At 36.2% G+C, this 25591-nt stretch overlaps 1 protein-coding gene across 2 annotated transcripts; it reads right to left on the bottom strand.

Annotated features, from left to right (window-relative positions):
* Positions 1–466: 466 nt before the first annotated feature.
* On the bottom strand, positions 467–15570 carry LOC129924425 (uncharacterized). Of its 2 annotated transcripts, none has more exons than XM_056018727.1 (5): positions 15477–15570; positions 11264–11389; positions 6560–6761; positions 5317–5393; positions 467–4445 (listed from the first exon to the last, which is right to left on the bottom strand). In XM_056018727.1, the coding sequence occupies exons 2-5, from the start codon at positions 11373–11375 to the stop codon at positions 4333–4335; spliced, it is 504 nt and encodes a 167-aa protein (XP_055874702.1). In that variant the 5' UTR covers positions 11376–11389; positions 15477–15570; the 3' UTR covers positions 467–4332. The 2 variants fall into 2 exon arrangements, with proteins under 2 accessions (XP_055874702.1, XP_055874701.1); XM_056018726.1 differs by having other exon boundaries at positions 15385–15511.
* Positions 15571–25591: the final 10021 nt, after the last annotated feature.

Below are 25591 nucleotides of genomic sequence, written 5' to 3' on the forward strand. Positions count from 1 at the left end.
CTAATTGCTACTTTACTTTGGAGTCTTCTCTCCTGAAGTTACAGCATTCTATATGAACACAATGGAAGCAGTTAGAATTCTGTTTTGACTATTATGAACAGAAGGGAAGCAACTGCAATTTTACTTTGAAAGAAGGAAGTAGTTATAATTCTTTTTTTTTTTAAATGGTAATAATTCTCTTCAAACACAACACGTCTGATGCCAGCCTTTTAAGATCTTGTTTTTCCTTTTAAAAGAAACATAAAATAGGCCATGTTTATTTCTACTAGATACTGCATATCATTAAAGTGCTACTGAATCAAAATGGATAAAAATAAAGAAAAAAACAACCTTTTAAACCTTTAACATATTAGCATTCTTACGGAACTAAACCTGTGGCTGATGATACACACAAGCCCTATGACTCTATGAGGCACATACAACCAGCTTGTAACTGATACAAGAAATAAACTTAACCACTCTTGAGTACTATTAAAATGATTTATTTACAGGTATAGCTTACAAGTAAAATGTACAAATAAAAATTGCAAAGTATCTACACAAGTGAATAAGTACATTGAATTTAGTTTCTAGATCATCCATTGTTTTTAATCTTGAGATCACAAGAAGAAGTGAGCCACTTAGAAATCAGACAATGATGTAATATTGCAAAAAAAAAAACAACTAAAAATAACTAAAAAGGCCAGTAACTTTTGTCGAGAATGAATGTTGGTGAATAAAGATTGAAAGCAGGAGGAAAATAGTAGAGCAGTCCTAAGTAGGCTTACCTTACTGCTAGGCGGAGTTGCTGTATCGGGGGAGCGGGGGGTCAACTCAGCCCCTTATTTCCTTTCTCCTATTTAATTCACTGTCTTCTCACACTAACAATTTGGTCCCTAGTGCTGCCTAGATATATGTCATGTGTAAGGGAGGAGATAGCCTAATACCGGACAGCATGGAGACAGACTTTACATGCTGGTACGAACTTCGCCGAGAGCAAAAGAAACGAAGCTGCATCAGTCAAGAGAAAGAAATCTGCCATGTCGGCTAGCCCTAGGACAGATGCATATACATGCACGAACTGTGGCAGACTCTGCCGCTCCAGAATTGGCTTGATCAGTCATTCGAGATTCTGCCCCCGTCTTAAAACGAAACCAAAGCCAGTTACTCATCTTGCCTTCCGAGACAGGAGCCATATATATATATGTATACATGATTCACTTAGCTTCACATTTCTAATATTTTGTGTTCACATTATGGGCTTGATAGTTCCTATACACTAGAGCCTTCTATAAGTCATGTCTTTGAATTATCCACTTGTTATATTGAGAGAGATGTAAAAAAAAGTAAGAGACCCATTGTTTGTCTAATATATGCCTAAAGGAAGTCTGTGTCGGCTGTTACAAATTGTTAGTGAAGTCGAGTGTGACGAGGTGGGGGCAGAATTAGGCAAGTCATGTGACAATGAACTACTGGGGAGGTAATTGTTGGCATGCGAGATGCCTTGGATCAAAAAGATGTTTTTTGACATCTCTATGGTCTAGAGGTTAGTTCCCTTAGAACTGCTTAATACTAGGCAGAATTGCCCTATTTTTTGTTATATTTAATTCACTATTTTCTCTCATTAAAAACTTGGTCCCTAGTGCTGACATTATACATGACTATATGTATGCATCAGGAAGAAAAGTTGCCAGAACAAAATTCTAATATCTTTAAAACAAAATATTTTGGAATGAACTGGTTTTCAGAGATAAAAACTGTTGAACTTTTAAAAGCTTGATACATACACACCAATGCGACAATCAACACAATCTTATTGACAACTTTGAGTAAGGACAGTTTCAGATACCCATCAAACATTAGAAAGCTACCATACTTCAGAAACTAAGCTGTTCAGTCCTATGGTGTGCGCTCTGGATTCTCATGTGGTCCCTGGTTCGAACCTGCCCCCCCCCCGCTGCTCTGTGGTAAAGTCTGAAGGCAGCATGTTGATGGAGAATTAATTAAAGATTAATACATTGAAAACATCTGTGTGGTTAGAGACTGTTATACTCAGTGGCATAGCAAGGAAGTACATAGGTTCTACAAAACAAGTCCACCAGACAATGGACACAACTATGAAAAATGGTCAACGCACACATATGTCTCAATAATACTATTTACTATCAAACACTTCACCTCCTTAACAGTGACAATGGAAGCCTTGACCAACTCCACACAACTCCCCCTTTGCAGACACTGTGCCCACCCTTTTGAAACCGTGAACCATATCCTCTTTGAATGCCCCTTCCTAATCCACCTTACTTCCACTACAGCTCAACATAACCAACACCCTGTACGGCAGTGCTGAACAACTGAAGAAAACAGCACACTATTTTTCCTTGGCACAGTGTGCAAAAGAGCTCACAGCTCAGCAGCAGTAAAGCTGGCTAGAAGAAGAAGAAGAGGCCTTGACCAGCTACTTAAAAAGCAATTTTCTGTTAATGACAAACACAATTACATTGCCAAGGTAAAAACATCTACAAATAGATTTACATGCAGGACATATTTATCCTCTGTTTGAAGGAACATGAGTAATTTATAAGATAAGAAATAATTCAGTTCCTCAGCAAGTTTTATAAGAAAGCATTTTTCTCTCATAAACTGTCAAAAAATAGGGAAACAATGTCAAGGGTAAGAAGGGTCAAGGTTACTGCCCACCTCGTCTTGTGTTAGATCTGACATTTTCATCTCTTGAAGTCTTCAGGACAACTTACTTGCTTTTATTTCCATGTTTTAAAGACACGCAAGCTTAGTCTACCAAAGTTCGAAGCAGCCCTTCTAAATCACTTTTAGATCTCCTCTGCAAGCGTCAGGTTGTCTTGGATTGTGGAGCCCAGGAAGCATGCCCAACATCATGCAGGGATTCCTCTATATATATGGTTGAGGGTGTTGAGTGGCCTCACTATACATTGTTCTTCTTGGTACTTAATGTCAGTCCATAATCTTTGCACAAAGTTTTAAAAAAAGTTTTAAAAGTAAAGTTTCCCTTTCAGACCTTGTCATCTACAGGGCAGATGATTTTAAGGTCATCTGTTTCTTCTGCCAACAGTTAACGAGCAGGGTGTCATGTGGCCAAAACAACAACAAACTGCCTTTACTTTCCACATTTAAAGTTAGGTACCTATTAGAGCTGGGTGGACTCAGGAGCGCCCTGAAAAATCACAAATTTCAAAATCCCAGTCTTCACCAGGATTCGAACCCAGAACCCCAGTTTTGGAAGCCAAGCGCTTAACCACTCAACCACCGACAAAAAGTGAAGAAGTGCAAGGGAAAGAGAGTATAAAGAAAAAAAAAATTTCACAAAAATTATTTATAACTTTTTTAAACTGGCAAATACAACAAGAGGTCTACCTGACGCTGGCATCAAATCATTCACGTTTATGACCAACATAAACTTTTGAGCACTAGACTGAACACAAATAGGAGACGCCTGGAAAATGACTTTCCTTCCAAGGTTGCGCTCTCAAAATTTAAGTTCCGACCCTCGACTAAAAGAATTGTTGGTACCAGTATAAAAAGTTTGTGCCCAGAGCTTGATAAAGTCAAAAAAAGGCAAATAGATGTAGAAAAAAAAACAACAAACTATTACTATTTTGGAGACACCAACATCAGGTCAGAACCAGGCTGTATATAACCTTGCTATGCCACTGACTATATAGTTGAGATTGGACCATGAGTGGCTAACATTCACTTCTCATATATTACCTAGCCAATGACTAGTTAACATTAGATGACACTATACATACTTAGAATATCAAATATTTCAATAATGCTTCCCAGATAAGTCTTAACCTTGTATTTGTCTACAGTCTTAAGAGCATGAGACACACAGCTTAATTAAACACAAAAAATCAGATACTTGAAAAAAAAAATTAAATAAATAACATAATTTTTTAGAAATAAAATTCCAAGACTTTAGTCAGGGGAAGTAACTGACAATAAGCAGTAAGAATTTGTAAAAATAAAACCACAACAGTCTAAATTTAGAGTGTAAATAAAATCAACAGATCCTTAACCCTTAAAGTGCTGAGCTGGTTTACACTGAGTGCATACAAAATGGAATTACAATTCTGATGTTTAGAGGCTAAACTACCACACGCGTTTTAAGGGTTAAGAGCAAAAGGCTTTGTGTACTTATAAAGGCAATTTGGCTGGTATAGAACATAAATAACACGTGAAGTAAGGCAGTTTAGAGCAAGGCATTAACAGTTGCAAGATAGAACTCCCGGACTTCCAATATTTAAAAACAATCTACAAGACCAGACATTGAGAATGCTACATAAACAGATTTGTACATTCAAAACTTTTCAATCACCAGTTTTCCTCATCTCCCATTGCCCACAGGCTGTTGGCGATGAAAAACTCAGACTGTTTTAATTTGTCGAAACAAAACGTCTTCACCTGACCCGACTCTGTGCAGATAACTGGATGAAGTGTTAAGGAAGGATATGACTAGTTATATAAGTATCTTTACTACTTTACTAATTGATATTTAGAAGATAAAAGAATGGTCTGTTAAAATGAAGTCAACATTATAGATCGAAAATAAAAATTATTTTTTTTTAAGACAACGACCCAAATATTTGGTAATCTAGTTAAGTTTATTTTTTTTTTTTATAGATTGTCACCGTTAATTAATTTTGAAATAGTTAACTCAATAGCACCCGCCCCCTTAATTCAAAACATAGAGAAACAAAACTACAACTTTAAAAATAAATTCTATAAAAAGAAACAACTAAAATGAGATATAATAAACAAAATTTGTAAAAACTTTATGAAAATATATCTAGTTTTTTAAAATATATTCTTTTTATACCTTTAAAATAAAAACAAGCTTTAAAAATGCTTGATTTTCTGGGGTAGCCTGATACAGTATGCCTACCAATATTTTAAAAATTTTCAGAAAAAAAAAAAAAAAAAAAAGGGTATAAATATATAATGTTCTCTAAATAAATAAAAAAAAGAGTTGTCATGCTACTATTTGTCGTCTTGATCTGAATGATACATGATGAACTTTTCTTAAATGGAAGTTTAAAAAAAAAAAAAAAAACAACTGCGGCAAAATTCCCACTGCATCCTAGCCCATAACCACTATTTGGTTAAAATGATAATTTTTTTTTAAAATAATTAAGAAATGTGTTTGAAACAAAACCCATCCATTTTAAATAAGTAAGTTTGGTCCCATGATTATATCTGAATGATCTCCCTTACTCCCTGTTTTAATGTCCTGAAATGGTGGCATTAGTTTTAGACAGAAGACTAGCACACACAATAAATTCTCTATTTAAAGGATACAGCCTTTGAGTTCGTTGGGACCAGGGTTGGCATGATACTTGACCCTTGAGATGTCTCTGTACAGATTCACTAGATACCTGGTAAAAAGTTAAAAAGTTGAGACTATAACAATTGGAAATACATTCATACAAAAGACTGGACAAATGTTGTAAATGTTTAATAGTGTCTCAATCTAAAAAAAAAAAAAAAATTAAACAAAATCTAACCCCACTAATACTACTATTGTACTGAAAATGTTCAGTCACAACAACCAATCATTTGATGCAACTTAAATAAAGTAGAACCTCAGCTAGCTAATGGCTTCAAAAGGTATCAATTCAGATAAACAACAAAAATTGTGTAAAAATTTGCACTGGATACTGAACAGCCTTCAACCTCTAAGAGATGTTTTGTTATGTATACTAAATGTATTCTTTTGTTTACTAAATATTTTATTACATATAATTTCTTTGTTTAATGTTTTTATTTTTAACACGATTTATATTCTATTATAATAATTTTTCTAATTTTTTAAATGCTGTGATGACACAAGGTGTGGAGTTACTTAAACCTTGTGTTAAGGGTGTGGTTTTTTGTACTGATTATCATCTATCAACATGTGATGTTTTTTGTTAATTTGGTTACTTCGTCCCAGGCAAATATTAGGCACGGACAAATTGCTGACTGAATCATCTGTGATTGTACATAATCATTCTGGTATATAACATTGTGATGTCATGCTATTCATTCTTTAATCCTTTTCGTTGTGCTTGTTATTTTATCATTAGGCTGTTAATGTGGGTACTAGTCTGTCAGGGGACAGAGCCCAAGTAACTTCATGTTGAGAAAAAAAGCCTGGCCGTGTCTAATGTACAAAAAATTTGTAATGCACAAATTGTAAGACAAATTTCCTCATGTACAATAAAGATTATTATTTTTATTTCAATTGTAAGGCACATTCCTCGTTCCATATGCTAGGACTAATTCCCTAGTGCTATTAGAGCATGAAATGGGTTGCCTGAGCTAGCCAGGAAAACCAGTGACTTGGCAGAATTTAAGTCATTGGTTAACATGTATGACTAGATGCATGATCCGTAGGACGTTACCATCTTCTTTTTTGAAGTGACGTCTGTATTATATAAGAAGAAGTAAGACTAATTGCCTGAAGGATAATAAAAGATTATTACTATTTTTAGTATAAGAACCATTACATGTCAAATGTATAGGCAAGGGAGGACGCTAAGTCACATGACACGTCACAAACCTTTCCTTAGGTAGTGGAGTATTTTCTTTCTCCTCTTGTTTCAACACCTCAAGCTCTTTGGACATTTCCTTGAGAATCTGTTCTCGCTGGGCAATCTCTTTGTTAAGCATGCCTTCCCGTTTGTCCAAGTTGGACACTTGGGATGCAAGAAGTTCCTCATCTTGGACAGAGTGAGCAGATGATTTGAGTTTCTTTTCCAACTCTGGAAAGATTTTTATTACAGGTGCATTTAAAAAATTTGATTGGTTCCAATGTAGAAAGAGGGAAAGAAAAAAAAAAAGGGGGGGGGGGGGCGGGGCGGGTGACATTCTGACAAAACAGGTCATTTTCGTTTCTTATCAAACAAAACAGGTCATTTTCTCTTCTTATCACATAAAACAAGTCATTTTCTCTTCTTATCACACAAAACAGGTCATTTTCTCTTCTTATCACATATAACAAGTCATTTTCTCTTATCACACAAAACAGGTCATTTTCTCTTCTTATTACACAAAACAAGTCATTTTCTCTTCTCATCACATATAAAAGGTCATTTTCTCTTCTTATCACACAAAACAGGTCATTTTCTCTTTTTATCACACAAAACAGGTCATTTTCTCTGATCACACAAAGCAGGTCATTTTCTCTTCTTATCACACAAAACAGGTCATTTTCTCTTCTCATCACACAAAACAGGTCATTTTCTCTTCTCATCACATAAAACAAGTCATTTTCGTTTCCTATCACACAAAACAAGTCATTTTCTCTTCTCATCACACAAAGCAGGTCATTTTCTCTTCTTATCACACAAAACAAGTAATTTTCGTTTCTTATCACACAAAACAAGTCATTTTCTCTTCTCATCACACAAAGCAGGTCATTTTCTCTTCTTATCACACAAAACAAGTCATTTTCTCTTCTTATCACACAAAACAAGTCATTTTCGTTTCTTATCACACAAAACAAGTCATTTTCTCTTCTCATCACACAAAGCAGGTCATTTTCTCTTCTTATCACACAAAACAAGTCATTTTCTCTTCTTATCACATAAAACAAGTCATTTTCGTTTCTTATCACACAAAACAAGTCATTTTCTCTTCTCATCACACAAAGCAGGTCATTTTCTCTTCTTATCACACAAAACAAGTCATTTTCTCTTATCACACAAAACAGGTCATTTTCTCTTCTCATCACACAAAACAAGTCATTTTCTCTTCTTATCACACAAAACAGGTCATTTTCTCTTCTTATCACAAAAAATAGCATAGAAGAGGACACGAGAAAAAGTTGTGCGATAAGAAGGCAGGGAAACCCCAGACCCCCAGGCAGGATGAGTAGGTTATTGAATCTAAGCTTAACAAGATTACAAAGAGAGTTTGTGTTACACAAACTCAGAGGCGGCCCCCGTCGAAGTCGGATCCCTGTCGGATCTGCATATTCGCAAATAATATTCAAGAGGTGATTTAATTTTGATGTAAAATGTTTTACACGTTTCGGATGTTCCTTCAGAGTTGAAGATAATTACTTCCTAGTCCAAACCTCCCGCAGGACGACGGGGGATGGGAGCGGGCAGGGTTTGAACCCTGGGCCATCCATAAATCTGAACGACAGTCCAGCGCGCAAACCGCACGACCAGGCAGCCATCCGATGGTCAAAAGTAATAATGTTTCAAAGATTCATTTGCCGTAAATTTAAATTTAATAAAAAAATAGTAGATTAGTTTTAGTATATTAAAACATTACAATATTGATCAAAACGTTTGGAAATGAAAATCTACACTTTTTTTTTACACTTTAAGTTTAGAAATTGAAATTCTACATCTTAATCTAGTCTATTTTAGTCTAAACTAGATCTAGAAATTCTAGATCTAGACTCTAAAATAATTTTAATTAGAATATAAATCCAGATCTAGATATACTGTAATAAAAATCTAGATCTAGTTTAAAAAATCTAGATTAGATCTAAATCAAGATATCATTCCTTTTTTAAACGCGAGTCACATAACGAGGCTTAATAAACATTACTATACCGAGTTCTTTTTTCATTTCATTTGAAGAATTAATTCCATATAACGTCAGAGGGAAAAAAAAAACACTACGTCACACGGCCTAGCTAGACTAAAAATCGCCTTCATCTATAAGAGCTATTTATCGAGTGTTCATAGACTTTGGTGCACCGAGTGCGTTCTTTGAGCATTTCATTTAAAGAATTCATTCCATATGACGTCAAAGGAAAAAAAACACTACGTCACACGGCCTAGCTAGAATAAAAATCGCCTTCATCATTACGAGCCTTTTATCGAGTGTTCATAGACATTGGTGCACCGAGTGCGTTCTTTTAGCATTTCATTTAAAGAATTCATTCCATATGACGTCAAAGGAAAAAAAAAACACTACGTCACACGGCTTAGTTAGACTAAAATATGTTTTCATTAATACAAGCAATTTTTTCGAGGGTTAATAGACATTGGTGCACCGAGTGCGTTCTTTTAACATTACATTTAAAGAGTCCATTCATATGATGTCAAAGAAAAAAAATTCCATTACCTCACAATAGGCTAGTACCGGTACCATAAAAAAAAATGTCTTTATTTACACGAGATATTTAACGAGGGTTCATAGACATTGGTGCACTGATATCTAATAGATATTATTTAAAAAGGATCAAAGCCACATTGTTTTTGCGTTTTGTCTGTCAGTCGGTCTGTCCGTTATCTTGATATAAAAAAAACAACTAAAAGTTATTAAAAATTGATTAACCTTTATTTTACGTTTCAAAACATCGCAATAATTTTTAGGTATGAACACAATTGAAAAGTTTATATAATAGATTGTTCCGGATGTTTGTATAAATAGTAAAAGAAAAAGAGAATTTCAGATAAATGTAATACCGTTAATTTTTTGGATGGTCTCGTATAAAAATTAGATGTACTACAGCCACGTGGAGAGATTTTCATACCTTACTTTGGTGTTTGGATTCTGTTTTCCTTAAAAATCGGAACATAATATTAACGATAATTAGATTTTTTAATGTTTTAGGTAGAAAGTTAAATGTACTGTAAGAGAGTAGTGAGTTAAAATATTTTTCATAAAAATCCGTAAAAACATAATTTCGTAAATGAGAAGATTATTTGTTTATTAATTAGAAGAGGGAGTTCAAACAATTATTTGGCGTTAGTAGATTTTTAAATAAATTCGGAAATTTCTGGCGACGATTTGTAAGAAACAAAATCCGGAACTTTCTTTATCGATTACAAAACTTCTATGTTATGTTTTACAAGAAAATTAAATGTCTAAAAAGTAATTTTCAGTAATCAATTCTAGTAAATTACTTTTTTTAAAAGCCTTATGCGATTTCAAACAATCATTAGGCATAATTCATGTTTTATAAAACAATATCCGGAACATTTTTACAATTAATGAAATATAAGTCAGTATAGAGATTTTGATTTAGCATTAATATGCTATTTACATAAAAAACGGAACAACATATTATTAATAATGTGTTTTTGCAACGTTTAAGCATGGAAATTGAATGTAATATAAGTTAGAAGAGCAAACAAACATTTGTTGGCGTTGATTAGTTTTGCACAAAAAAATCCGGAACAATCAATTTTAGATACTTAAAACTATTGAGATGTTATGGGAGGAACATTAAAGGGTAAATCAGATTTTCAATAGCTTTTAGAGTTCTAGTTTTTTAAATCTAATCGTGACGGACAGACCGACCAACAGACAAAACGCACAAAAATAAGCTTCTTTTATTCGGATGGGGGCACTAAACAAAAAATAAATAAAATCTGATTTTTAAAAAAAGTTTAAGGAATTGGTTTAGCACCTGATCATGTTGCGACGTTACGCTACTGCACGAAAATCGCTGCATAAAAAGTCCATTTAAAAAAATGTGCGTGATATTTACATACAAAGTGCATTATTAGCCTTTATAAACAAACAGAAATGTTTTCTTTTAATTTTAGCAGCTAGTTGACCAGAAAAAACGTCTTTAACTATTATTTGTATTTGTTGTAAACATTTCCTGTACATTTTAAAAATATATTTGACTTAGTGATACTGAAAATACACAAAAATTGTCCATCTTTGTTAGCATATTGTAACATTGCCTCCCTTACATTTACGTAATTGTTTTAGAATTGGTGTATTTTTATGAAAAAATCGCTTGCATAATTAATTTTATAAATTAAACGGTTTGCTTTTAGAAAACCAAAAGTAGCCGTTGCACCTAAACTTTTCAAGCCGGATTTAATGATGAAATAATATTTTTCATATCTCTTCTAGTTTTCGAGATCTGAGTGTGACAGACGGACATTTTGCACAAACCTAATAGCGGCTTTTTCCCCTTACGGGGGCCGCTAAAAATTTGTAAAAAATTATGCTTCTTTTCTCTTTCAGTGTATTCTTAAACCCACCACGACCACTTTGCTGGAGCCTATAGTGCTGCTCTAGGTACCCAGCTGGCTAAGTGGGAAACACAAATTGTATCATTAAGTAGGGGGCGCCACCAGTTTAAATTAAGTTAAGAATCCCTGAAATAACGTATGGAACTGTTTTGTGTGACCAGTAAACTCTGATCTTTTACATATTAGTAACCAATAAAGAAAAAACAAAGCATGTTAAGAGAGACAACTCTGCATTTCAACTTTCTAGAACCTAAATTTAAACTAAAATTTGAGAAGGAAATAAAACACTTTGTTACTGCAAGACTTACTGATTGCTTCATCTTCAAAATAGGTTTTTTCTAGTATTCTCAATTCCTTGTATTCTTCCGCCAACTCTAGAAAATGAGCAAACCTCTTCTCCAGAGGTTCCAGTCTTGTCATTCTCACAGAATGTTCTGGAAAAAAAAACAAACATCAAATACAAATCTTTACATTGTAACCTTTTCGCTATGTTTTCGTTATGTTTATTTCTACTACAACTAAACAAATGAAGACTTCTATTTCAAGCTCATTATGGTGATCTTTTTAAAACGCTAGGTTCTTATTGCTTAACAAACATGAGATTTACAGGTGCCCTATCAGTCCAGCTTATTGAAATAAATAAATAAAAAACACATTGCCAATGATTTGTACAGTGATCCTTTGCCACTTTACGTTTTAGCTATGAAGGCTTTCAAGGGAGAAAAAATATGCAAATTATTTCTTTTTTTTTAATGCGAAATTTAACCGTTGAAAATTGTTTTGGTTACTGAATTAGTACATGAAAAAATCCTAAATGGTATAAAAATATATTACCAATATTAATTTTAACATCAAGAAATGGTATAAATAATAAAACTGATAAGATACAATGTACTGGTGGTGCATTTTTACTCTCTGCAAGGGGAACCAGCATCATTTGCCCAAGGTGCTGCCCCCCCACTCACATTTGTAAGTCTGTACAAAACACAATTGGTTGTTTTCTTGCACTGTATCCCAAAATCCACATGTTCATAACTGATGGAACTAATCCATTATGCCAGCACCTTTAGCTGAAGTCCCTGCTGTCAAAGTCAATCTACGATGCACAAATGATACACAAACTCCAGACAAGGACCACATCGATTCAACAAGTGAAGTCATATAAATATCTAGGTGTCATCATAGATGACAAGCTCTCATGGGAAGACCACCTTGGAACTCTGGCAAAGAAAACAGCCCAGCGACTATTTTTCCTATACAAACTCAATAGCTTTAAACTAAATCAGAAGATCTTAGATAATTTTTACGGCGTGACTATGCAAAATCTGCTAACATACGGAATAACTTGTTGGCAAGGCAACACTTCATCTAAACTGTTGCGCCGACTAGAGAACATCATAAAGAGGGCATCAAAAATAACATGCACAACATTACCATATTTGAATGAACTTTATGTACAGAAATGTCTAAGAAAAATCTTGGAAGACAACATCCACCCGCTCCATCATAACTACGTCAAGTCGTCGCAAAGTGGGCGACTACTGTCAATCAAAACAAGAACAGAGCGGTACAAAAACCTGTTCATTTCTTACTCAGTCAGACTATATCACCACCACTTGTTGATCATGAAACATGAAATGCACCAAGATGCCTGTGTGTAGTCGATGAATGAACTCTTCATGTTGTGTCTGTTTTATGTGTATGTTTCTGTTGTGTTGTCTTTATATGAGAAAAGAGTCCTTGGAATCACAACAAATTTCCATATGGATCAATAAAGCAGTCTAAGTCTTATTCTTCATGTACACAGGCTGGAGCTGTACAATATACTCATAACAAAAAGTGTATGTTATGTTTGTTTTTATGAAGCCTAAATAAGGTGTAAAAAAAAATATGTATACTCTTTATATTTTGCTGATTTTCAGTAATAGCAGGTGATTCTGAAACCCATCTTTTGTGATAAGTTAAACAAAGGATCACTGTACTGAAGCAATTAAAAAAAAAAAGGTTAAGTAGATACACCATTATAGCACATGAATTGAGCTTTCCAATATTTAAAGTTAGGGTTATATAACTTACAATGGCAATAAAAGAAAGATATTTTAAAGAACATTTCTATGGAACAAAAACATGCGAAATGCGATAGGGTGAACACATAGCGGAACATGAACTGTCAGCTCTTTAATTGTCTAAGCGGTTCAATTAAAAAAAAAATATTTTTTTTTTGTTTTTTTATTATTCTTAAAAAAAAAAAAGTCAACTTCTATGCCAACTGCGAGTCAAATAGGTGATCTTACAAAATAAAAACAAAGAAAAATTGAATGATAAAATTGCGCAAATAAGAAAGAGGAAATTAATCTAAAACATCCTAACACAAGAAAGATGTACACATCTTAGCTACACATCTTAGCTTTCTTATTTATTAGCCTAGTAAAGAAGGTTGCCATACAATTTTAATACATTTACACCACTCAACTTTTCAGTCTGCATGGGAAAGAAGCTTAGCCATGTTTCATTAAAAACTTGTTTAGATCTAGTCTACTAAATACTACTAAATCTAAATCTATATGTATATATGTAATCTAGATTCAGTATTTAGTATTTACATAATAAGTCTAGTGACAGTATATAAGTCTAGTCTACATTTAGTTTCTAATATCTATATGGCAAAAAAAAAAAGTGTTTACAAATTAAATTATTTTTTGATGTTCGTCTACAACAGTGTTTCCCAAAGTGGAGTATGGATAGCCCCAGGGGTAAGTATAGAGTTTGAAGGGGGTATGCGTTGCACATTTAGTTCATAAATTTGAATAAAATTTCAAATCATAACTTTAAAATTCTTTTCATTATTTATCTTTAAGTTTTTACAAAATCAGATACGGCGCTAGTTTACATTTTAAGACGAATTTCTACAAAGATCGGGAAATGAATAGAAATGACACAGCTTCCATCAACACGCAAACTTTCAATCTCGAAACTATCCATTTTTTTAAAGAATACATTCGATGTGTCTCTTAAGCATACAAAAAATAAACCCACTAATTGAATACTTAATCGTAATATAAATAGAGTTATTATTTTGTAAATGTAGCCTTAGGCTAAGGAGGGATATATATATTATATATATAGGAATAAAGACACATCTACTGATCTAGAATCTAGATCTACACTATTACTAGAATCTAGACTCTAGACTATACCTACAACTAGTACTAGTCTAGAGACTAATTAGGTCTATTTTATACTAGGTCTATGAATAGTATGAATTAATATCATTAAATATGAATTGTGATCATTGACTTTGACATTATCATATCATTATGAATTGATGATTATAATGATTTCTAGATTAGATCTAAATTTAGTCTAAATACTAGATAGATAGATCTGTAGTTCATCTAATTCTCTTTGTAAAATATCTGTATCTTGTGTTGTTATTATTGTTCTATATATTATGCAATTGTCTGCGAATAATCTGACTTTTGTTCCTGAACTAATGCAATTTGGTAAATCATTTATGTAAATTAAAAATAGTAGTGGACCTAAGAGTGTTCCTTGAAGTACACCTGAGTTTACTGTTATTGGTGTTGATTTAGAGCCATTAATTATTACAGTTAATTCTCTCCCTATCAGAAAATCTTTATTCCACTGATGCAATGGACCATCAATGCCAAAATATTTTTAATTTTTTAAGCAAACTATGGAACAGTATGGACTATGGTGGTGAACTTTATCAAAAGCTTTGGAAAAATCTAGTAAGATAGCATCTATTTGCTCACTGTTATCTAAACCTTTTGAAAAATCATCAATTAGATCTACTGACCTATTAGTAAAGTATTAGTTGTGTTTCACATGATCTATATTTCCTAAAGCCATGTTGGTATGGAGTATGGAATAAGGACATTATCATCGTTGACCGTTGAAGTGCCTACATTATGTTTGTCTAAGTGGTATATGATGTTGCGACATATTATGTCTATGTGTTCTAGGATTTTACATGTGATGCTGGTAAGTGATACTGGTCTGTAGTTTCCTGGGTCTCATTTTTATCCTTTTTTAAATAGAGGCCAGAGCAGAGGGGTGACATTATGTCATTAAGTTATTAGCTTCTTTCCAGTCCCTTGGTAATCTGCCCTGTTAAGAGATGCCTGAAAAAGTATTCTGAACACTAGTGCTAGCTCATTGCTTAGTAAAACTTAGTTCTTAAATCTTTGAGATTGATTGAGTAATGTAGACTAGCTGGAATACAATTATTTGAATTATACACAGTCCAGATCAGTCGATCAGATCAGAATTCAGTCTATGCTTTACTTTAGTTTTACAGTTTTCGTTTACTGTTTACTTTATTTAGTTTTGATGTTGGCTAATAGTCACTGTGGCTTATGTGAATGTAAACAAAAATAGAAATTACAAATTCAGAATAGATACATACATGAAAAATTAGTGACTATCTATGACCGCTGGTTCTAGATCTAGATTTATTTATTTTTACTTTGTTATTCGAGTTTCCACTTGAAGACAAACCTTATTATTATTATTTGAGTTTTCCGCTTCCGCGCTAGGGAAATTAAGTATCGGCAGAAAAGAGCTATATAAATAGTATCACTGATCTATATAGATCTGCACTCAACGCACTGACATATAGCCTACGCTAACAGTTATTTGACATCATAATACTTAGCAGTGGTTCTGCAACAATAGCAGAACTCTCCATGCGCGTGTGTCAAAATGCTAAATTGATCACGGCAACCAAGATGCTAGCATATAACGTCATAACGCATAAATAGAAAGCACTCTTCTTTATGTCAGCGAGAGCTGGTCAACATCAGTGGCGTCACTAGGGTCGGTGTCACCCGGTGAGGTTAGGTCAGGGTGTAACAACCCTTTAAATCAACAATGTAAACCATTGTTTGTTTTTTTGTTTTGTTGAATCGTAAACTTGTCTACGAGTCCTAACATTCGTGAGGAATACAGCATTTTTCGTGGCTACGCAGCCCCAGCTGTGACCTACATATTTTGCCAAGAAAAGAATAACCATTATCCGCTGATGGTCGATTACGATTTTCTTTTCGCCGTCTGCTTCTATCCTCGACAGCAGATTTTCTTTTGGTCATACATGTGTATCCCGCGGCCTTTGTGAGTCACTTCCAGTTGTCTCGTTCCGAGGCCGCATGCAACCAGGTGCTCTCTTCTATGTCAGTTAAGGCAAGTTGGCGCCTAAGCAAGTCTTTAACCCCTTCTCTCCTAAATAACGATACCTACACTGGTTTAACCCCATTAAAGTAATTATTTTTTTTGTTTTTATAAATTTTAATCATTGTTATTTAAAAGTTGCATGCACATTCCTCCAAATATATACCTTAAATAACATTTCCTAATTACATACAAACAAGTTTTGGAAGTTTAATCGAAACAAGACTGTAAAACACTAATGAGCAAAATGAATAATTCCGTCGGAACGTAGAAAATAAATTTGGAGAGAAAGAGTTAAAGCGCTTCCGTGGGGCACCTCTGTTAAATCGTAAAATAGTGAACCTATTACATACATTAGATACATTCAATGATTGTTACAATGCTACTTTCTATTTATTGTTATTGTTGCGCCAGCAGGCAGCAGACGTGTTTTTTCGTCTCTCCTTTTGGAGAATTTTTGTGTTGCTATTTTCTAGAGCTAAGTGATCTTTCGTATACCATTAGATTTGTGTAGATTTCGTCTATAGATTGGTGTATTTAGTTCGATACATTTTAAGTAACGTTAATTAAATTTAATTAGTTTTTGTATTCATTTACTATCCTTTAGTTTAACAAGCATCTAGATAAACAGTGACAGAGAGATGCTCATAGCCCGAGGGATTGATGTGCTTGGTAAAACCGTGTACCGTGGCCACTACATAGCAGTCGCATCGCAAACCTGTGTGTCATCAGTCCTAGTGTGTCAAATCGCCGTACTGGAGTCATGGACGCTAATCTACTGCGTCGCATAGGACGCACATGTGTGTTACTCAAATCACGACTAGATAGCGAGGTTTTCCGAAATATTCGTCGACTTGGCATCGGGCGTAAACTGCCGACAGTTCGTGGGTCTAGGGCTGGGCGTCTTATTCGCCTATGGTATAACCCATCGCAATTCAACTCAACAGATACATGTCACACAGTTTCCAGGACTCTTAACTGTGTTGTTAACCCCACCCCCACCCCTGTCATTTCTTCTACGACAGAGTTCAGCAGTTCCCTACTAAACTGTTTTATTAACCACCCCACCCCTATTACTCCTCACACCACAGAGGTCATATGTCCCCATCAAAAACCTATAATTCGTGATATGACTCCTCCAGTGTCTTCAAAATGTGCTACACCTCTGGAGACTACATCCTCCAGTCTGCTTAAAATAATGCACCTAAACGCCCAGTCATGCAGTAACAAAGCTCTTGAGCTTGCAGACACCATCACTGATGATAGCTACGACATCGTTTTCCTTAGTGAGACATGGTTTAAAGAAGTTGGTGATGAGTCAAAAACCATTGAGCTAACGCCACCAGGCTTTATTTTAAAGAGTTACCTCGAAAAACAGGCCGCGCAGGGGGCTTAGCAATACTGTACAGAGATAGTCTAGCCAAGTATGTAACAATAAGACCTGACAGCTCACCGTACACCACCTTTGAGATGTGCGAGTTACACCTTTCCCACCACAGTAGAACACTGACTTTTATTTTCCTGTACCGCCCACCACCAAGCAAGAGAAATAAATTGACAACAAAAGTTTTCATCGAAGAATTTCAAGACCTCCTTGACAGTCACATAGCAACAAAAGATCTATTTGTCATAGGCGATGTGAACTTGCATTTTGACCGTGAAAATGAGACATACGCGGTGTCGCTGAAAAATGCGCTAAAGGATCGCAACTTAGACCAACTGATAAATGTTCCGACACACGTCAAAGGCCATACTCTTGACTGGATTGTTACAAATGCAAGTGAGCTTATAGCCAAACTCGATGTCTCAGACTGCGGCTTGTCAGATCATTTTCTTGTACACTTTGAAATGCGCCTATCAAAAGCAAAAAAGCCAAAGAAAAACGTGACTTCCCGTAAACTTAAAGCCATAGCTATTGCCTCCTTCAAAATGGAAGTGACCTCTTTGCTGTTGCAACAGAGCAACACAGACGTTCTCAGTAATTACAATTCTTGCTTGAAAAAGTTGCTGGACAGCCATGCACCTATTGTCACTCGTACAGTCTCAGTTATGCCATCTGCACCCTGGTTGACGGAAGACATAAAGACTGCCAAACTTATTCGCTGACGTGCCGAACTTACATTTCAAAACACAGGTCTGACGATACATCGACAAATATACATCCTAGAAAAAAACAAGGTGTACCGCATGATTAGAGACGCAAAAGCTAGTCATATTCGACAAAAAATCGAAACTTCTGATTCTTCAAAGGAGCTATTTAGGATCACCGCTGAAATGTTAGGGGGAACAAATAACGAACGTTTGCCGTCATCTATTCCAGTATCTGAACTCCCTGATTCCTTCAATAGATTCTTCATTGGTAAGATTGAGCAGATTAGAAATGACATGCCATCCCTCTCATCACAGCTTGACCACTCTCCAATTTTTCAAAATACTCCTTTTTGCGAGTTTCAGCGTGTATCAGAAGATTATGTCAATAGTACTATTTTAAAGATGCCAAATAAGTCATGTGACCTTGATCCCATTCCAACTTCCTTGCTCCTTGAATTTTTAGTTGAGCTTGTACCTACAATTACTAACATTGTGAACTCTTCGCTGACTTCAGGCATTGTACCACAGCAATTTGTGCATGCACTTGTCAGGCCCTTATTAAAAAAATCCAGTCTTGACCCGGAATGTCTAAAAAACTATCGCCCGGTATCAAATCTTCCCTTCCTGTCAAAGCTTCTGGAGCGCATCGTGTTAGCGCAAATTCTTTCTCATCTTGAACAGTACTGTCTCTTGGAAGAATTTCAATCTGCATATAGGAAGTGCCGAAGCACAGAGGCAGCAGTGGTCAGGGTACTAAACGACTTACTTTACAATTCCGACATAGGCCACATCTCAATTCTTTTCATGCTGGACTTGTCCGCAGCCTTTGTTACGCTAGACCATGAAATTATGATGGCCAGATTCTCTGCAACTTTTGGTTTAGCAGGAGTCGTCCTAAAGTGACTGGGATCCTACCTGACGGAACGCACCCAAAGTGTCGTTGTTAACGGGACAGAATCAACAAGCTTACTTTTGAAGTACGGAGTACCCCAGGGATCAGTTCTAGGCCCAGTACTGTTCCTTATGTACACATATCCACTCAGCGGTGTCATACGGCCAACCGGCATCTTATACCATTTCTTTGCCGATGACTCACAGTTATACGATTCATCAGTACCCTCAGAGGTGTCGCATCTGGCAGAGAAAATAAGTAGTACCGTTGCAAGGGTGAGCGATTGGATGGTTGAAAATAAACTCAAGATGAACGAAGACAAGACAGAAATAATTAAGATTGGCACTAGGAACAATGTCTCAAAAGTTGAAAGCACAGATTCTCTCTTTATCACGAACTGCCATGTAGTGCGGAATCTTGGAGTTTTCTTCGACTCAACACTATCTTTCGACCCACACATAAGTCAGCTCTGCAAAGGTCTTTATCTGTAGCTGCGCAGATTAGGCCAGATCCGACCATATTTAACAACAGAGTCAACAAAAACGCTAGCTGTGGCATTCATACTCTCCCGCCTTGACTACTGTAACGCCGTGCTAGCAGGTATACCTGATGACAAAATAGCCAAGCTGCAACGTATACAGAACAACGCCGCTCGAATAGTCCTTAAAAAAAACTAGACAAGATTCTGCTACTTCGCTCTTGCGCACGCTCCATTGGCTTCCCGTGAAAGCGAGAATCGATTACAAGGTGGCCACACTTTGTCATCAGTGTATATATAACAATGAGATGCCCTTGTACCTTAGCGAACTGATTACTCCATGTCCCTCAGAGAGCCCTGCGCTCAATGGACGCTTTTAGTAGTGCCACGTTTCTCCCTCAAAGCTACGGTCTGCGGGCTTTTTCAGTTCACGGACCAAAGGTTTGGAACTCACTCCCCATTGATCTCAGACAGACAACATGCTACACCACTTTTAAGAAGAACATTAAGACCTTTCTGTTTAAAACTTTTTTTTAGATTAACTGTCATTTTAGCTGTCGTGTTTGTGTTTGTAATGTTGTTACAGCGCCTTGAGCCTCCATTTTGTTTGTTAACAGCGCTTTATAAATAAATAAATTATTATTATTTTATTTTCTAGACTGACATTAGAAACTACAATATAATTATAATATCAATCCTGTGGTTTCATCCTTATGCTCCACCGGGGGTACACAGGGTTATGTAAGTCAAGTCTGCGTATTTGGACCAAAATCCTATTTAATAAGACCAATGAGAGTAAATAAAAAGAAGCCGTTTGTCGGAAAAGTGGAAATGTCTGATGAGTTTGCTCAAATGCAGTCCATAAAAGAACGCATCAGATCACACTGTTATAACCCTAGTGGCGGACTGAAAGGGTTAATGTGTTTGCGGCCTACTGACACGCATGATTCAGGCCAATCACACAGGTCAAGGGCTGTTGAACAAGGGACATTACTGCTGATGCGCGCAATATGACCAATGTTATGCTCATGTGACCAAAAAGCCTTTATAGACGAGAGACAGAGTGTTAGAAAGGACACGTGAGTCCAGGACGCAAGGCCGTTATGACAGTATGCAACAAAGTGAGTCCATGAGAATGTAGCTGTACGAGTCTAGAAGTAGACAGAGAAAGACTTGTAGTTTTTAGTAGGCAGTTCTATTGTGTTAATCTCTGTTCAAGCATTTGAATTTGATGTAGCCAATTGTGTTGTATTGGCTTTCATGTATTTGTCATTAAACCGCCACATTGTTACTTGAGACTCTTGTTGTCAAGTTCTTGTGTTAGATGTGCTGTGTTGTGTTGGGCAGTGTTACAGAAGGCCTGATAGAGAAGATCGTAACAATACAGTAGAAGTTATTTAAAAGTTACTTTAACTTAGGAAGAATTTTTCAAATGATTCGTCACATGCTAAAATACCTATACACAGGGGCGGACTGGCTATATGGGCATTCGGGCACTTGCTCGGTGGGCCGGTAATCAAATGGGCCGGTAGGACCACCAAAAGGGTCTTTTATAGAGTAAAACTAATTTAGGCTGCAGCCTATTTGATTCCAACTGCAACATATGCATGTGAGACATGGAAGTCATCTGTCAAAATTGAGTGAGAAGAGACTAAATGTGGCTCAATAAAAATGGCTGAGACGGATTTTGGGAGTCAGTTACACAGATCGGGTCTTAAACAAGGAAATCTTTTGCCGAACTGGGAGTCGAACACTTAGTGAGGTTGTGACAGAGCGTCGCATGAGGTTTGCGGGACATGTTCTACGACAAGCTGAACTACGTATACCAAGAGTTGCGATGACATGGAGGCCAATACGAGGAAAGCGCAAACAGGGAAGTCCTCGTATTACTTGGCGACACACCTTCATGGAGGACCTCAGAACAGTGGACACCAGGTGGGAGGAGGCTTCAGACATTGCCAATGACAGATCTTTATGGAGACAGCTTGCCGACCAATGCGTCGAACGGCGTGGGAGGACCTAAGTCTAAGTAAGACTAATTTAATCTAACACATATTCTCCTAAATAATGTAATACCCTACATCCGTAGACAAGAGCCGTGCTGGCTGAGGGATAGAGCGATTGGCTTCCGAATCCTAATGAAGACTGTGTTTTTTTTTTAATTTCGGGATCTACCTAGCTGTAATGGATACCTAACATTGGTTCAATGATTGGGGTAAAAGTGAAGGCAGTTGGTCGTTGCTGGCCACATGACACCCCACACTCCATAGATCGCAATTTACTTACATACATACTTGTTGGTTTCATCCTTCAAAAAATTAAAAAGCAACATATCTTATTTTAAATCTTATCTTATCTTATATCATTATGATATACAATTTATGGACCTGATTGTAAACAAATGCCCAGGCCGATTTTGACACCCCGCCCGCCACTGCCTATACATTGTTTTGTAGATTGTTTTAAGAAAAAAAAGTTTGCAAATTTATTTTTTTAACTGAAAGTAACGGAAATATTTGTTTGTAATTTTTGTCTACTTTCGCTTTGCGTGTATATCACACAATATAGTTCTGAAAACACTGGTCAACATATAAAGAGTATAGATTAAATAGTTTTCACTTACGCTGCTTGCGGCGCACAATGTGAAATCTCCAGGAGTAATCGTGTTCCTAATAAGGACGTTTGGAAACTGGACAATACCAACGGTAAGTATGCTCTTCTGACCAAGAGAAGACTACGTTGGCTCGGACATGTCACCCCTATGCCAGATGGAAGAATTCCAAGAAGGAGCCCTACATTAATATTCGCTTCATTTCTTGTTCTTGAACCCCCCCCCCCCCCAGGCCCTTCCCACTTTGATTTGTATTGGGACTTGCGATCTTTGCCGAAAGAAGTAACGTCAGAGTAGACATATTGTTACAAAATACTCTCTTACTATTCAAATTTGTGCTGTAGCTGTGATCTGCTCTTGCTCTACATATTTTGACACATCCAACGCGGACAAGACCGTTGTCTACCGGTGGTTGATTTAAGAATTACTTTGGGGGAAAAAAAAACAACAGTAAAAGAATGACGCCTGTGTGAATTCAATCCAAATGTGTGTCGCGTATTTTCAGACTAAATAAAGTAAATTAGTGATTATGCGCGGTGGCTGAGCGGTAAAGCGCTTGGCTTACGAACCGGAGACCGAGGTTCGAATCCTGGTGAAGACTGGGATTTATAATTTCGGGATCTTCGGCGCCTCTGAGTCCACCCAGCGCTAATATGGGTACCTGACATTAGATGGGGAAAAGTAAGGGCGGTTGGTCGTTGTGCTGGCCACATGACACCCTCGTTACACGTAGGCCTCAGAAACAGATGACCTTTCACTAGGTCTGAAAGGGGAACTTTCCTTTTTACTTTTTTTTAGTGATTATGCTTTTAAACAAATCTTCTAGCTTGAAAGTTACTTTAAAATAGCCACTAAATGTAAATGATTTAAATTAACGTGGGATAGATGGCTAAGAGGTCAAAACCGCCTGGCCACGGCTTGGCCACATAAAAAAAGGGAGATTGAGTTCGAACCCCGACCCGAGCAGATTTGTGTTTGCTTGGCGCCTGAGGGCAGCACGGAAACCTTGTCCTAGATAGCCCCTCCCCCCACTGGTCAACAAAAGAGATTGGACCATAGCGTACTCAGCATACTAAAAACATAAAAGTTGCGCTATAGAAAAGCAATTTTACAAAAAAATGTTCAACTTCTTTTCCAACGCTCCGACTCTTTAAGTAACTTTTGATGGATTCAATTAATTTTCAGAGGAAAAAAAACCCCCAATAACACAATTTCTAGTACTTTTAAAATGTTACATTTTCTATGATATCTATTTAGTTGCAATCGATTTGTTACGAAGATTAACTTTCTTAATCATTCCGTTGGATTAATCTAAACTCTTGCAAAAAAATATTTACCAGCGAAGTCACGCGTGTCAACGAAATCAAATGCCAACCCTAATTAGAAATAATAACTTTTGATGATTTAATAAACAATTACCGGCATGTCTCTAAAATATGTCCACCTTATAGTTTCGACTTACAAAGCAGTAGGCAATAGACGAATCAGGTGCTTTACTGTCGGTGCAAACCCCCCAAAGGCAAATTAACAATTATTTTCACGTGAAATGAAGTGGCTATAACTCGTGTAAGCAATCTAATATGGAGTTATCGAACGTAGCTGCCACGATGGCCACGCCCCCTTTTTGTTTCCGTAAACAGTATTAGAAGTAAACTTGTTAAAAAACGAAAAACACAGCTCACGTAGTATGTAAGCACAAACTGTTTCCATGACAACGATAACAGATGTTGCTTTAAAGAAGACAACCAAAAAAAAAAATTGAAAAGGTCACCAAGTAAAGATTAATTCTTTCAAAGTTCGAAGTAAAGTTTGTATAGAGGCCTGGTAAGTCGTGGTTCGGACTAAGAAATAAACATAATTTCAAAGTAATCTTGTGCAGCTAACATTTTGCCAACTTTAACTATTTCAAACGTTAATTTATTAATTAAAAAAATGTATTTTGATCTTTTGGCATCGGTGTTGGATATCAATTTTTTTTCCAAAACTCAACAGTTGATATCGAAATTTTACCATCAAATCTTAGTGTTATTTATATTCAAATATTTTTATTTTATTACCGAAATAAATTTACTACATTGAACACACAGATTCGTGAAGACCGGAGATTGAGTGAAGAAAATATGTTTCTGTAGGGAATGGTATTAAAAACGGTTAAGTTAGCAGCTAGAAGAGCCAAGTCGTTGAAACTGAGATGCAAAACCTAGGACTTTAATTCTTTCATAATAATAATTATTATTGCTATAATACAGAGGCAATAGCATCAGAGCCGGCCTTACGAATAGCGAACACCCTCTTTTATTATTTTTTTTGTACAATAGCTACTACTAGGCCTATATTTAGATCAATACATAAACATTTAATATAGGCTACAACATGCACAGAAAGAATCTCAACCTTAATATTGCCTAGAAGTGACTAAATATTTTAACTCTTTAAGTCCTGCATATCGGCCTGTAACAAGAGACATGACTGACAGTGAAGTACTAAATTTAAAATGGCTGGACCTTTCCCAAGGCCGGCCCTGAATAGCATTGTATAATAACAAACACTTAAAGATGACTTAAATGCAGGTTCTTCTATTTCTTCAATCGTAAAGACAGTAAAAGTAAAGTTTCCCTTTCAGACCCAGCTTCTTCTTCCTCGTTCTCATTGTTATGTTGGAGCGTTCCGATAACTAGACCAATAGATGAGATGAAATGCGCAGTGGTTTCCAAATCAGGGAGCTCTCCATATAGTTTTTTTTTTTAACTGGGGGTGTTTTGGGGCCAGTGTCTTGTACCGGCCTCATGGTAAAGAGAACAGTTTTGAAGGACATGATCAGCATTTTTTGGTGACACTCAACATGGGCAGATTTCACTGGTGCCAATATTGAGCTTCCGGTATATATGTCTCATTCAGACCCAGCGATGTATAGAACAGATGATGTAAAGGTCGTTTGTCACTTTTCCAATCGTTTTTACGCATTGTTATAGATTGATCCAGAGCTTATGATTGAGCTGTAAACTGATGATACTTAAGACCAAGTGCTTCACGTCTGCTGCTTTATAAAAAATTAAAGAGACAAGTTTCTTTGCCAAAAGGGCTTTGTTCTATTCAATTTTCTTAAATGATCTGACCTATTTTTCAGGAGGCGCGATGGGTGATTGGTAAAGCGCTTGGCTTCAGAAACAAGTCATTCCGGGTTTGAATCCTGGTGAAGAATTGCATTTTAAATTTCGGGATCTTTAGTGCGCCTCAGGTGCACCAGCTCTAATGGATACTTGACATTAGTTGAGGAAAAGTAAAGGCGGCTGGTTTTTGTGCTGGCCACATGACACACTCGTGAGCCACAGAAACAGAAATCATTTACATCAGTGATGCCCAACCTAATTCGG

This window comes from Biomphalaria glabrata, chromosome 2 (genome assembly GCF_947242115.1).
Source record: "Biomphalaria glabrata chromosome 2, xgBioGlab47.1, whole genome shotgun sequence".
In the NCBI taxonomy this organism is placed as follows: Eukaryota; Metazoa; Mollusca; class Gastropoda; family Planorbidae; genus Biomphalaria; species Biomphalaria glabrata.

Bases quoted from the DNA above. Each gene is read 5' to 3' on its own strand.
- LOC129924425 (XM_056018727.1), bottom strand. From the start codon at position 11,375: ATGACAAGACTGGAACCTCTGGAGAAGAGGTTTGCTCATTTTCTAGAG. The intron at 5,394-6,559 runs GTTTGTGACGTG...ACTTTTTACCAG, and splicing joins ACTCCACTACCTAAGGAAAG to GTATCTAGTGAATCTGTACA. The intron at 4,446-5,316 runs GTATCCTTTAAA...CACTTCATCCAG, and splicing joins TCCCAACGAACTCAAAGGCT to TTATCTGCACAGAGTCGGGT.